The 13,143-nt window shown below is 37.0% G+C and overlaps 1 protein-coding gene across 5 annotated transcripts in view; it reads right to left on the reverse strand.

Moving 5' to 3' along the window:
* Tmem161b (transmembrane protein 161B) overlaps positions 1 to 13,143 on the reverse strand; it is an 83,778-nt gene that overhangs the window by 4,089 nt on the left and 66,546 nt on the right. For 3 of the 5 annotated variants that reach the window (XM_052743653.1, XM_052743651.1, XM_052743652.1), the window contains 4 exons: positions 8,347 to 8,498; positions 7,826 to 7,886; positions 7,114 to 7,254; positions 4,425 to 4,538 (listed from right to left, as the gene is read on the reverse strand). In XM_052743653.1, the coding sequence (XP_052599613.1) occupies positions 4,425 to 4,538; positions 7,114 to 7,254; positions 7,826 to 7,886; positions 8,347 to 8,498 (468 nt within the window). The remainder of the gene's footprint in view (positions 1 to 4,424; positions 4,539 to 7,113; positions 7,255 to 7,825; positions 7,887 to 8,346; positions 8,499 to 13,143) is intronic. The other 2 variants (XM_052743655.1, XM_052743654.1) reach the window with 2 other exon arrangements.

Here is a 13,143-nt window from a genome sequence, read left to right on the forward strand (position 1 = left end):
GGCTGTAAGATACCCCAAAATAAACTTCCTTTTAACTATCAGATAAACTACGTGGAGTGGCCTTGCTAAATCCCAGCATTAGACTCATCTATAATTTGCTATAGTTTTGTCTGTTTATATACTTACTTGATTGGGGGGATTTCAGTCTATTCTATTTTTAATTAGGACCACTGAAAACTAAAAGCATCCTTACATATTATATTAGATACCTCAGATTTCTCTAAAAGCCGCTTAATTAACCAATTATGCTCTATGCAGTGCCTTAACACTGAGTTTACAATTTTAACACATCTTTTAGCTCAAGATTAGAGGGAGTTGGGGGGTGGATGGGTGGGGAGCAGAGACAGGTGCATCCCTGAAGCTCACTGGCCAAACAGTCCAGCCAAATCAATCAGCTTCAATGATTCTCTGCCCCAGAAAAATACTAGCATATTGTGATCTAAGAAGGACACTGATATTGACACTGGCACTCCATATGCATGTATACACACTTATCTCACACACATGTACCCCGCCCCCCAGCATATATACATGCACACACCTTCACCTCCACATACAATTTTTTTCCCTTTTGTGTGTTTCTATCCATTCTATCATCTATTTCAGAAAGCATCTTCTTAGTTATAGCTCCTCTTTGGGAAATCAGTGTATGCACGTCAATAGTCATGCTAAGTACCTTGGGATCATGCTACAGATCAGAGTAGTAGCAAGCTTGGTCCAGTTACTACATCAAATTACTCAAAAGGTAGTCCCTTTCAAGCAGGAATCAGTTCTTACAAAACAACAAAACCTTTAAACCTTGAAGGATAGATACCAGAAAGTCTGTCTTCAATACCAAAATATTTTAAGCTTTTCCTAGCAGTCTAATTTCTGGAAAGATATCCTAAGAGTATGGTTCTCAGGCCTGGCTTTTTATGTGGGTTCCAGGACCTGAACTCAGGTCTTTGTGCTTACACAGCTGTCAACTTTACCAACTGAGCCATCTCTCCAGCCTGAAAAGATGAAAATGATAATAACCTATAGCAATTCACAATAGTTCTCCCCTCAATATCTTCCATTACCACATCATCCCTTTGTCCAACAGCAAGTGCCTGGAAATGTACTAGAGGTGCTATGGAACAGCATGCTGTTGAATAGGGAAGGACAAGGAAAGGCAGAGAAGACATCAAAGTGTGATTTTGTTTAACTGTCAGAAATGGGAACGAGACAAAAACTTTCTAATACATAATCTTTTGTTTCCTTTTTCAAGGTTATGAATGCACATGGATATAAAACTCCAATGCAAAGGCACTGTTGTCTAGAAAACATAAATACATAATATTTTAACAATACATTTTCACTACAATAAGAGACAAATGAGCAGTCACATAGAAGTAACAGTATACAGGATGTAAGGGCATCTGCAGCCTTGAAGCTTTCCAAGGGGCATCTAGAAATCTGTTCCCTACAGTATGGAACAAGAACTGACTGGTAGCACAATGAAGATGGCTATTTCACAGTCATCAAAGGAGAACAAACATAAAAGTTACTAGAATAAAATAGAAACGACTAACTCATTTCGTAAGTTTAGGATTTGGTATAACAGCTACTATTCTTCTAACCCACACTAAGGTAATACAAGTATCTGATAATGTGATCAGATGGGGTGTCTCAAGAAGAAATCTGAGCTGGGGTAAAACAATAGGTCAAGAACAGGCAGAAGCCAAGTGTGGTAGCTCACACCTTACACAGCAGTTTCTGGTAAGCCTGAACCACAGCCTGAAACTACCGAAGGAGAAAAAGAAGCCCAGGTAGGGGTGTGTAGAGGCAGAGGAGGTGATCTCTGTGAGTTCCAAGACAGCTGGGGCTGCCGTAAGACCCTGCCTCAATCAATCAGAGAGAATAGGAAGAATGGATTCTTCCTAGATTTCAAGGTAATAACGGGCTTTACGATAACTACTGATTTTCTTCTCAGGTTATAATCATACCAAGGCTGCACATAGCCACACTTTACTTTTTCAGTACTGTATCAGAATATATGGATGAATTAACACACATTTCCAAATTGCACAACACCACATCTCTGCTTCTGACTACAAACACTTTTCCATATACGAACTTGTTTATGCAACAGAAACACCTATCATTTCCTTTCTGACTACAGACAGTCATTATTTCATCATCTACCACATGGACACTGGAATTTAAATAGAAATTTTAAACTAAATTATTAACTCACAACTAAAGAAGAGTGAGATGGAGCATACTTAAGGTTATAAATGTGACTGATTATTTATAAAATTGGGCAGAAGCAAAGATGAGACAAAGAAGAAAGTTTCAGCCAGAAGAACCCAGGCTGTTGTGTATAAACAAAATGGAAAACAAATTTTGGTACTGCTACCATCTCGGGGAGGGAGGGGGTGGGAAAAGATAAGAATCTCACTCTGTATCCCAGCCTGGCCTTAAACTCCTGATCTCCCTGCCTCAGGCACCCACAACTGAGATTATTAGGTATGCAGCGCCATGTCTGGCTCCCCCCAAAATGGCCAACAACTAGTAGTCGTTGTATTTAATTCTGAGTCTGCTACCTTACACAGACAATAAGAACAGTAACTACAAATGATGACTATACAGAAGAGCAAGGTGAAGATGTCGCGATCACTGACACACAGCACAACTGCTTTATGACAAATGCTAGTTTGCTTGTCTTTCCTGATTTTATTTGTTATCTGTCAAGTTAAAACTATTATTAAAGTCATACTTAAACATTACTTCTTCAGTGGATATTTCTCTAGTTCAAGAAGATTAAGTTAAAAAAAAAAAGTCATGGTCTCACTGGTTCTACTCTCCAAGACAAACAAATATATACAGAATTTAAAAGAAGTGTATCCTATACAACGCACACTGTGGAGTCAATGACTAGTCAGGCTTTTCTATTTTAATTCTGATGAGACATAGTGAAAAGAATATTACTAAGTGCTCATTTTCAAAGACTGCATTACATGTGTTACTTCACTAATTCCAGCAATATCCCTGTGAGGTTCATACTATTTCATTTTCCAGATGTGGAAACAGAGGCTTAGTATAGTTAAATAATCTACCTCAAGTGACAGTTTTAGTGAGAAGCAAAGCTAGAGTTAGAACCAGCTGTCTAAACCTTTCTAGAACTGTGGAATAGTTCCACAACACTGTATCTAACGCACAAAGCAGTTATTAATGTCTTTCAATAAACTGCTTCTAGATTTCCTTGACATCTTATTCTGCTAAACTACGGTTGTCAACTGGGGATATCTGAACAAGTATTAATCATAATTTTAAGACATTACTTTTAATTTTCCTAAGTATGTTACAGACAAAACTTCTCATTTGTTAGAGATGGAAATTGCAGTGCTTATTGTATAAAAATACGTCTCTAATTTATTTGAAAAACATTTTATCCAAAAAACAGACATGAAGCAAAAAGAAATGTTAAAAATTTCCATGGATAAGGAAAGGAACATCACTTATATTTCTATTGACAGTACTTTCTCTCCATAAATTTCACAAAAGAACAATAATAAAAGCACTATACAAGGATCTAAATAGGCAAAATGACAAGAAAAATGTAAGATGGCAATTAGATATTAGGAGATAAATCTTAAGGTATGTATAGGATAATATTAGTATAAAGTAGTACTCAACAGCATTCACTTCAAAAAAGATAAAAAATGGGTTACATGATGGCCAGCAGCTTCAACTTCAAAAACTTTTCAGCATTTCCATTAATATTAAAAAATAAAGTACCAGCCAGGAGGTGGTGGCGCACGCCTTTAATCCCAGCACCCAGGAGGCAGAGGCAGGCAGATCTCTGTGAATTCGAGGCCAGTTGGTCTCGAGCGAGATCCAGGACAGCACCAAAGCTACACAGAGAAACCCTGTCTCAAAAAAACAAAAAACAACCAAAAATAAACACATAAATAAGTAAAAAAATAAAGTACCTCATGCTGGGCAGTGGTGGTATATGCCTTTAATCCCAGCAATTGGAAAGCAGAGGAGGGAGACCGAGTTCGGGGCCAAGCTGGTCTACAAAGCGATTTTCAGGACAGCCAGGGCTACACAAAGAAACCCTATCTCAAAAAGCCAAAAAACAAACAAACAAACAAACAAACAAATAACCTCAATTTATCCAAAAAACTGAAACAGACAAATAAACAAAAACTTAGATATAAGCCAGGCATGGTAGTGGCACGTTTTTAATTCTAGTACTCAAGAGACAGAAGAAAGAACATGTCTGTGAGTTCAAGACCAGACACGTCCACATAATGAGTTCCAAGACAGCCAGTCCTATACACTGAAACCCTGTCTCAAAAAGCAAACAAGCAAACCTATCAAAATATAGTGCCATTTAGGGAAGTAGCTTTGATTTATAACGAAACAAAACTCAGAGCTCAAGTCCTTATACTTACAAAGGGACACTTTCTTTCCCCAATGGTGGGTTCATAATGTAGTCTTTGGTGATTGGTTTAACCCAGAGCAGAACCATAAATAAAGGTGCCAAGAAGTTGATATGAAGTAATGTTCTGAAAGAATACAAGAAATAAACATAAAGATCCAGAAACAAAATGTGATAGTCAAGTGTAACTTGCCTATTACATTTTTAGTTATTTATTGTTAATCTGAGTCCTTAAGAAATGAGGTTATTTTCTTAGTTTTTCAGATGAGAACATGTACACAGAGAGAGTTCAATAGTTTGCTCAGAGCCATTTAACAGAGGAGAGGGCTCTCTAAGACTTAAATGGAGATCTGTTCACTTCTACTCAAGATGCATCTGGCAATCCCTTATTAAATCCATGATTCCAACAGGTGCCTTAAGGATTCACTAATTTCCTATAGTCAGTAATTCCAACGGCAGATACTCAGGAGTCATCTGACAATTTTCAGCACAGCCAAACAAAGTGCTTGCTCAGTATTCACAAATAAAGGCAGTGATTAGCAAAGTCCTAATACCAGAAGGCATATGGCAAATGGAACACAACTTATAACTGAGGAACCTTGCAATATGTAATGATCATTTATAATGTTTAAATTATATTATCAAAATTATAAATGACTCAAAATTTGTATTTCTTCTTGGACTGTTGCAAACACAGCTGAAATTAATTTCTTTATCATATTCAAATAAAGATAATTTACTTTTTGTTTCTATTTTTAATTTTGTGGAACAGCTCTTGTTACACAGCCTAGCTTGGCCTCCACTCCATGATGCTCTCAGCCTCATGAGGGTTGGAATTACAGACATGAGCCACCACACCTTGCTTTTCTCATGACAAGGCTACACTCCTAATGCAGCAGGACTGAGCTACAACCTCATTATTAACTAGTATCTAAATTTGTATCCTACAGATACACATGGCTGGTAAAAATTCTGTTTTAGGGAAAAAAAGCAAACTTGACAGACTGTTTTATTACAATATACTGTTTTCATTATCAAGAGTTTAATTTCATTATTAATTAATTTCATTATCAAGAAATATAGTTAAGCCACAGACAGGGCTTAACACCAGGCTTTAACATACACACAAACACACACACAAATGGTAGTGATGGGTGTGAGGTACAGGGCTGAATCAGGAACAGTAAGGTGATAGGGAAAGATGGTTACAATCCCTCTTAGTACACAAGTCCCCGTGCCTTGCCACTCAAGTTACCCACAGCAGAACTAGCCTGCCCCAACTGCTACAACACAGCAGAGGGATGCACTACAGCATAAGGCTGTAATAAACTGGAAATAAAACAAAACCCCAAATCCCCAAAGGGAAACCACTTAAAAAGAAGCCACATTTTACTGAAGATAGATGTGCCACCCCTCGCTCCAACCACCACTAAACGCTTTATGTTTTATAAAGTGATCCTTTCATTCCACACAGCCGTGGCAAACCGTCGAGGAGGGCAGGGAGGAAAGAGCAGTATTAGGTATGCGGTGTTGCTAGGGAACACTGCAGTACCAAGGAGCAGTCCACAGTGGTTCAGCAGCTGTGCAGGGCTCCCTCCACCCACCCTTTCAGCTTAGTTAAATCATAGCGCTGGGGTTAGTGGACCGCATTTGTGTTTAGAGGAGGGGGAACCAGGTTTTGTCTTAAAAGAAGCCTTTAGAGAGATGGGAGGTGGGAAAAGGGCAGGACATAGTAAGTCAAAACAGGGAGATGAGGTAGTGTGTAACAGGAGGGGGGTGAGGGGCTAAGATAAGTAAACACATACTAAACATGTAGAAAAACGAAGTCAAGGAGGAAGAGTGAAAATTAAATAACACAGGTAAGAAATAAGAACGGAAAAGCAGAATCAGCATCATTACATACAGTATTTTAAAAGAATGGTAATTTTAGAAAATAGGATTGTCTAGAGAAGCTTAATGACTATACACATGCACATAAAAGTGGAGTGTTCTCAAGTAGGGCTTGCACTGCAGGTAAGATAAGACCGGGATCTAAACTAAAGTATACACAAGCCCACCCTTCTGTTACGATGTCTCTATTCACTAACAAACACCCCCAAAACAAAACAAACAAACCCTGAAATAACTACAAAGAAAACAGTAAAGGGCTCTGAACCATAGGCAGAAGTTTAGTATGTTTTCTCCATTTCAGAATCAAAACTCATTTGCTATGGGACGTTGAACACTCTTTGCAATCTCAAAATAAAGAGTGAGTTACTTTAAGTCTAACACACAGATCACCAACTTAAGGAAAATACTTCTTACAAATGAAACTCTTAGCTTTACAAATATTTAATTATCTTAAACAAAAATAATAAAATACTTGAATAAACACATAAACTTTAAGTATTTTAAAACAAAATTTAACAAGGAAATTTCCACAGATCTTCAGTTCCAATGTAGAGACTGAAATATCATAAATGTCTGAATTAAAAAGAAATAACATAAACCTTGGTATTTCAAGTAGAAACACATTTAACAGCAACTGTATTTTTAACATAGGCTTGAAAAAAGAAACTATAGCTGAGAGGAAGTGGTGTGACATCAAATATTTATTAATATTAATTCTGAATAAAATAATTTATGTTATCACAATAATATACCTTAATTAAGGTGGAAAACATATATTTATCTGCATGTGCTTATGTACATTTTCCGCTTACTGTGTAATTTTTTCTGTTGCCAAATTCAGGGCATCCAGATGCATTTGAGCCAGCCGTAATCCAGGAAATGTCAAAAAAGCCCCAATGAGTGAACAGAAAATAGCCAGGAAAAATTTGAAAGTAAGTTTGGAAACAGGACCCCTAAAAATAAAGTTTTAAAAAAAGCTGATAAATTTTCCAAGAACCCATTTTTTTCCCATTCATCTAATTTACAAAGCACAAAAATAATATCAGTACATCAAAGAATTTATCTACAAAAATACTGATCTTATTCACAATAGATCTTGGTGAATGATAAACTAAATCAGGTATTTCTTAAATGACAGTCAACAATCCAAGCTACATATTCAAATGATATATAGCTGGAATATAAGTTGGTTTCATCCTTGGAGATAGTGGGCATATAAGAGATAGTGGAGCAAATACAACTACGAATTCAATGGGAGGTTCTAACTTCACAACTGTAAAAAGTGTGATGACTGAGGGCTGGGGATGGAGGTGGGGTGAGCCCCTGCTGGTCTACATGCATTAGCTCCTGTGCTTGATCCCAACACTATAATGACGAGGGACAGAAGTGAGTACTACAAGAAATTATTTTACTGATTAAAATCAAATAATTATAATACACCTATTTTTTACTATAGTAAAAAGTGCTTTATTTAAGAATAGAAAACGTTAAATTTAAATAATTTTCAAGTTTTCAAAAACTTACTGAGATTCTAAACCCTGCTTTTCAAGAAACTGCATCGCACTGTCTGAAAAATTTGTAAACCCTGTAGGAAAAAAGAGATTCCTCTTATCATGAGGGTAGAATACAGCCTCTCCTACAACAGAGCATCTGTAGGTTAGTGACCAGCTGTGTGAGTGTGTGTGTGTGGTAACTAGTATGCTATAATGCAATAAAATCAGTTATTATCAAGAACTGTCTCTAAAATATCCCTCTGATCCTTGTACATTCCACAAGTGCATAAAATTTGAATTAATTCTTTAGCATTACATAAATTAATTTAACTTTAAGAAGAAACTGAGGTTGTAGTATTTTGGGGGGAAAGTTAATAAAAAACCTTAGCTAAAACAGCAATAAAGATCTCAATGAAGATTAATAAAGGTTAACTAGAACATAAACCAACTTCAATTTTAAGTATTTATTAGACCTAAAACTAAGATAAATACTGAAATCAAAATTACACTACACAAATAAAATTGATTTTTAAGGTTGTGTAAAACTGTTACCTGTTTCAAGCCCGAACTCCAGGTAATTCTCTGTTACGATCAAAACTGCCATTGCTTTAACGAAGAAAAAAAACCCAAAGGTGACACAGACTGACCTTTCACCACCGTCTTCTACTTTAAAATAGTGGGTAGTTAATGAAAATAGAACTTTGCTGCAGAAGGAAAAGTTCAGGAAAAACCACAAATAACTTGTGGGAGCTACGCACAACATCGCTACATGAGGCAAATGCCAAAAGAGTTAACACGATTCACTGATTCTATCGGGCAGTTTGTCAGGTGTACTTTGGAAGTGAAAACCTAATGAAAGCCTTGATGGACGTAGAACAGAAACAAAGAGAAAGGCTAGTATGACTTTATCTTTTTAAACTAAGGAAAAGTACATTAAAAGTGAGTTGCAATTATAGAATGTATTTCTTATGTATATGACTCAAATTTAATGGGGTAACTACACAATTTTATGCTAATAAGTTCATGACAATAGTAGCATGAAAAGAAGGGGTAGAGAATTTAAGCAGTTAATCTGATTGGGCATAATTATCAGACATTTATATTTATTGTTACATTTATAATTAAATACAGAATACAACACCACAGAACTAATTTGTAACCTTTAACAATTCAAAATTTGAAAATTACTAATAGTTACGGGTACCCTGTTATATGAAAACTATTTAGGACCGTCATTCATGAGGGTTAAACAAATATGAGTTCCACACTAGTCGAAGTTTCAACATGCTCACCTTGAAAATCAAACTAAAAGAACATGTTACCTGAGCCCCACATAACACACACTCACTCATTTAATTAGGATCAAATCAAATATAACCCAAACCTAGAACCTGGACCTTATATATACAAATCATGCTTCTTGAAAGGATAAGCCAAACACAAAATAATGCAGCCAGTAAACAAACCTAGACACAAGCAACTTTGATATGACTGTTAAGCACTAAAAATAATGAGCTGTCACTTAGTGTGAGTCATGTACACAACAAAACACATTTAAAGAAACCTGTGCTGGGGGTTAAGTAAAGACCTGAAAGTTATGCAGATAAGAGATGATTGAGATTTAAACCTAGGCAGTCATAATCCAGAGCCTGGGCACTTAGCACTCACTTATCTGCCTCCATAAATTACACGAAGCACCTAATAGTTATGTGTAGCAGCTCAGAGATAAAAGATGGGATCTTTTCAAACTTGTTAAGCATTCTTGCTATAGTTTTCAAAGGTAGCAAGCTCCATGCTAAAGTTGAAGCTAATTTTTTTTGCATTTTATTTTAATTAACCCATCAATTAAAGGATAAATGCTGTTAAGGGTTCCAACCGAGGGTCTTAGGGTTTCTAGGCAATTGCTCAGCCACAAAGACATATGCACATTCTGCTACATTATTTTTATAGCACAGAATAAATCCTCAAGTCTTCTGAATCTGGAAAGCCGACACTCTCTTCAAAGTACGGAAGAATTTAAAGAGCGATACTGACATGTGTGCCTGGCAGTCAGTACTTGGTGCTTCTGTTTCACTCCTCCTAAATCCCTACGATTACTATATAAATCTTACCTGCACAGGAGTCAATCTGTTCTTCCTCTGACTACTCAATCATTTCTCAGCAGCTAAGCGTATACTGTGGCACTCCTAACTCTGGCATGGTTCTGTGCGATCAAGCTTAACCAAATTATCATATTTCAATTAAAATGATTCACAGGTTTATCAGCAGCATGATTTCCATGTTATTTTAAGAACGATGATTTTTTTAAAGCTTCTCTTCCATAAAACCATTGCATATAACCCAATATTATCCTTCTCAACTTTTATGCATAAGATTTTACCAGTTATGCTCTTACCTATCGCTATAGAAAAGACTCTTCAATACCAAGTTTTTTGATAAAGCCAAGGGACCATATATTTTATATTTACCTTAAAATTAAAGTATATACACATACATACAAATGTATATAATCTTAAGCAGAGTTCTACCTCTTGGACTGATAATGTTCCCCACAAGAACCATAGACTAACAAAAACCTCAGTACCAAGGATGAGAAACCTATTTTGAGCTGTTGGTCAGGACTGTCCACGTGGCTCACAAAACAATATAGGTTACTGCTATTGCTCTTGGTTGTGTCTCAGAGGTCAAAGGTCAGATACTACACACTTAAGATAAAGGATGATTGAGCATAATACCATGGCCTCCTTCTTTCAGTCAGGCTTCCATAGGATGTAATACCAGAAAGTACTATGCAAACTGACAAGAGAGGAAAGCAATCAATAGTTCCATCTAGCTGTGATGCTGATGAATCACAACAATGGCCAACATGGCAAGATATCCCGACAGTGCAATAGTGACATTCGTATTTTGGTAGTAAAGTTAGATAGTCCAACGGCTATCTAATTGGACTTAAGGTTTACTCAACAACAGGAAAACCATGCCTAGTACTAGAGACCTAGCCAACTACTTGGGGCTGGGGAAGTCATGGATCTTAGAAGAGAGCCTACTCCCTTCTACTTTACTAGACTGGCATAATTCCTGACTACATTCTAATACTTATTCTTATAACTACAGGTCTGTATGGCTCTCATCCCTCATCAAAGAAGCTTCTCTTTACAACAAATAGAGACCATCACAGAAAACTGGAGCATGAATTCTAATTGGTCTTAATAATAAAAACCCGGAGTCAGATATCAGAGTTAAAGCTGAAAGATTAGAGAAGCAGAGCAGCCAGCCACTAGAAAGACTTCTTACCTCTTGGAATCATCAGGGCTGAGCTCCTGTCTCCATCCCCTTATCACTTCCTCTCTCCGCCCAGCCATATCACTTCCTGTTTCCTCCTCCCAAGTCTGCTGTGGGATGTTCTGTATGTTAACTGTGTTGCTCTGATTGGTTAATAAATAAAACACTGATTGGCCAGTAGCCAGGCAGGAAGTATAGGTGGGACTAGCAGAGAGGAGAATTGAGAGAACAGGAAGGCGGAGAGGAGGAGACACCAGCCTGCCATCCAGGGAGCATCACGTAGAGGCAGCAGGTAAAGCCACGGAACACATGGCAACATATAGATTAACTGAAATGGGCTGAGTATAAGAGTAAGAGCTAGACAATGGTAGGCCTGAGCTAATGGCCAAGCAGTTTAAATAATATAAGCGTCTGTGTATTTATTTTATAAGTGGGCTAAAGGACTGTTGGGACTTGGCGGGACCCAGAGAGAAAAACTCTAGCTACACAAGTTCTGAGATTAAAGGTATGTACCCCCACTTCCCTCCCTTGTCAGTTTGCACAGTACTTTCTGGTATTACTTCCTATGGAAGCCTGACTGAAAGGAGGAGGCCATGGTATTATGCTCAATCATCCAAGCCCTTTATCTTAAGTGTGTGTATCTGACCTTTGACCTCTGAGACACAAAAAAGAGCAATAGCAGTAACCTATATTGTTTTGTGAACCACTTGGACAGTCCTGACCAACAGGACTCTAGAGGTTGCTCTGCACTCTGATCTCTGGGTAAGCTTTATTTGTTAGAGCACAAACAAAATATCACCACAGAAAAGCCACAACAGGACACAATGCAGAAGTCAAGAGACTATGAGGAACTCAACCCTAACTGATACATCTACAATACAAGACCTGCTACCGAAGGCTCAGAGAACACTGTAGACTATGTGGTAGAAGGATGCAAGAACCAGAGGCCCAGAAAGTCTGCTATATCCCTAGAAATGGCTGCCCATATAACACCTGAACAATGACAGTATCAGTAGTCATGCTAATTAATGCAGAAGAAAACAAATCTCATGGGATCCAAATCCTAGACAAAAAACTACAATTAATGACTGCTGAGAAAATGAGAATTAGCCTCTCCAAAGGATGAGTCCTCTAACTGATTATCTAATACAAAGTGGTCAGCCCTGAAATCCTATACATACAAAGAACAAAAAGAGACTCAGAAGGTTGCATTTATGTATCTCTGCCTCTCTCCTCTCTCCCCCCCTTCCCCCCACACACACCAATAATAATCAAAGCAAAAAAGGCCATCAATTTGAGAGTGAGATAGAACATGGAAGGGTTGAAGGAAAGAAAAGAGAGAAGTGATGTAATTATATTAATTGAAAGTTTATTTAAAAAATACTATATACATTGAGAGACTATGACCCTGATAAGACTAAAGAGTCTCCAATTTTAACAATGCAGGGATAGTAAGACTCACATAGATAAATGGAATTCATCACGTAGTTAAGATCAAAACACAGAAATAACATAATCACCTCAATAGAAAATCTTTGACAAAATCCAGCACCCTTTCATGATAAAAGTCATGAAATGGCTAGTGATGGAGGGAGCATACATCAACATAATAAAAGTTATATAAAACAAACCTATAGCTACCATCATACTAAATGTGGAAAATCTCAAACCCTAAGAAAAACTCATATTAAGATCTAGAATAAGATAAGGATATCCCCTCTTTCCACTTTTAAACAATATAGCTTGAAGTCTTAGACAAATTAAAACAAAAAAAAAAAAGGAAATAAAAGGGATACAAATTGGAAAAAAAGGACAAAGCATCCCTTTTTGCAGATATGAGACCCTAAAAACTCAGCCAAAAAAAACTTTTAGAAATGATACTTTCAGCAAAACGGGAGGATACAAAACACATAAAACCAGTAGCCCTCCTATATACCAACGACAAACACACTGAGAAAAGAAAATCCCATTTACAATAGCCATAATAAAATCAAATCAAAATGGCTCGAAATAAACCAAACCAAGAAAATCAAAGAACTCTATAATGAAAACTTTATGACAGAGAAG

This window comes from Peromyscus californicus, unplaced genomic scaffold, assembly GCF_007827085.1.
Source record: "Peromyscus californicus insignis strain IS unplaced genomic scaffold, ASM782708v3 Scaffold_18__1_contigs__length_77618521, whole genome shotgun sequence".
In the NCBI taxonomy this organism is placed as follows: domain Eukaryota; kingdom Metazoa; phylum Chordata; class Mammalia; order Rodentia; family Cricetidae; genus Peromyscus; species Peromyscus californicus.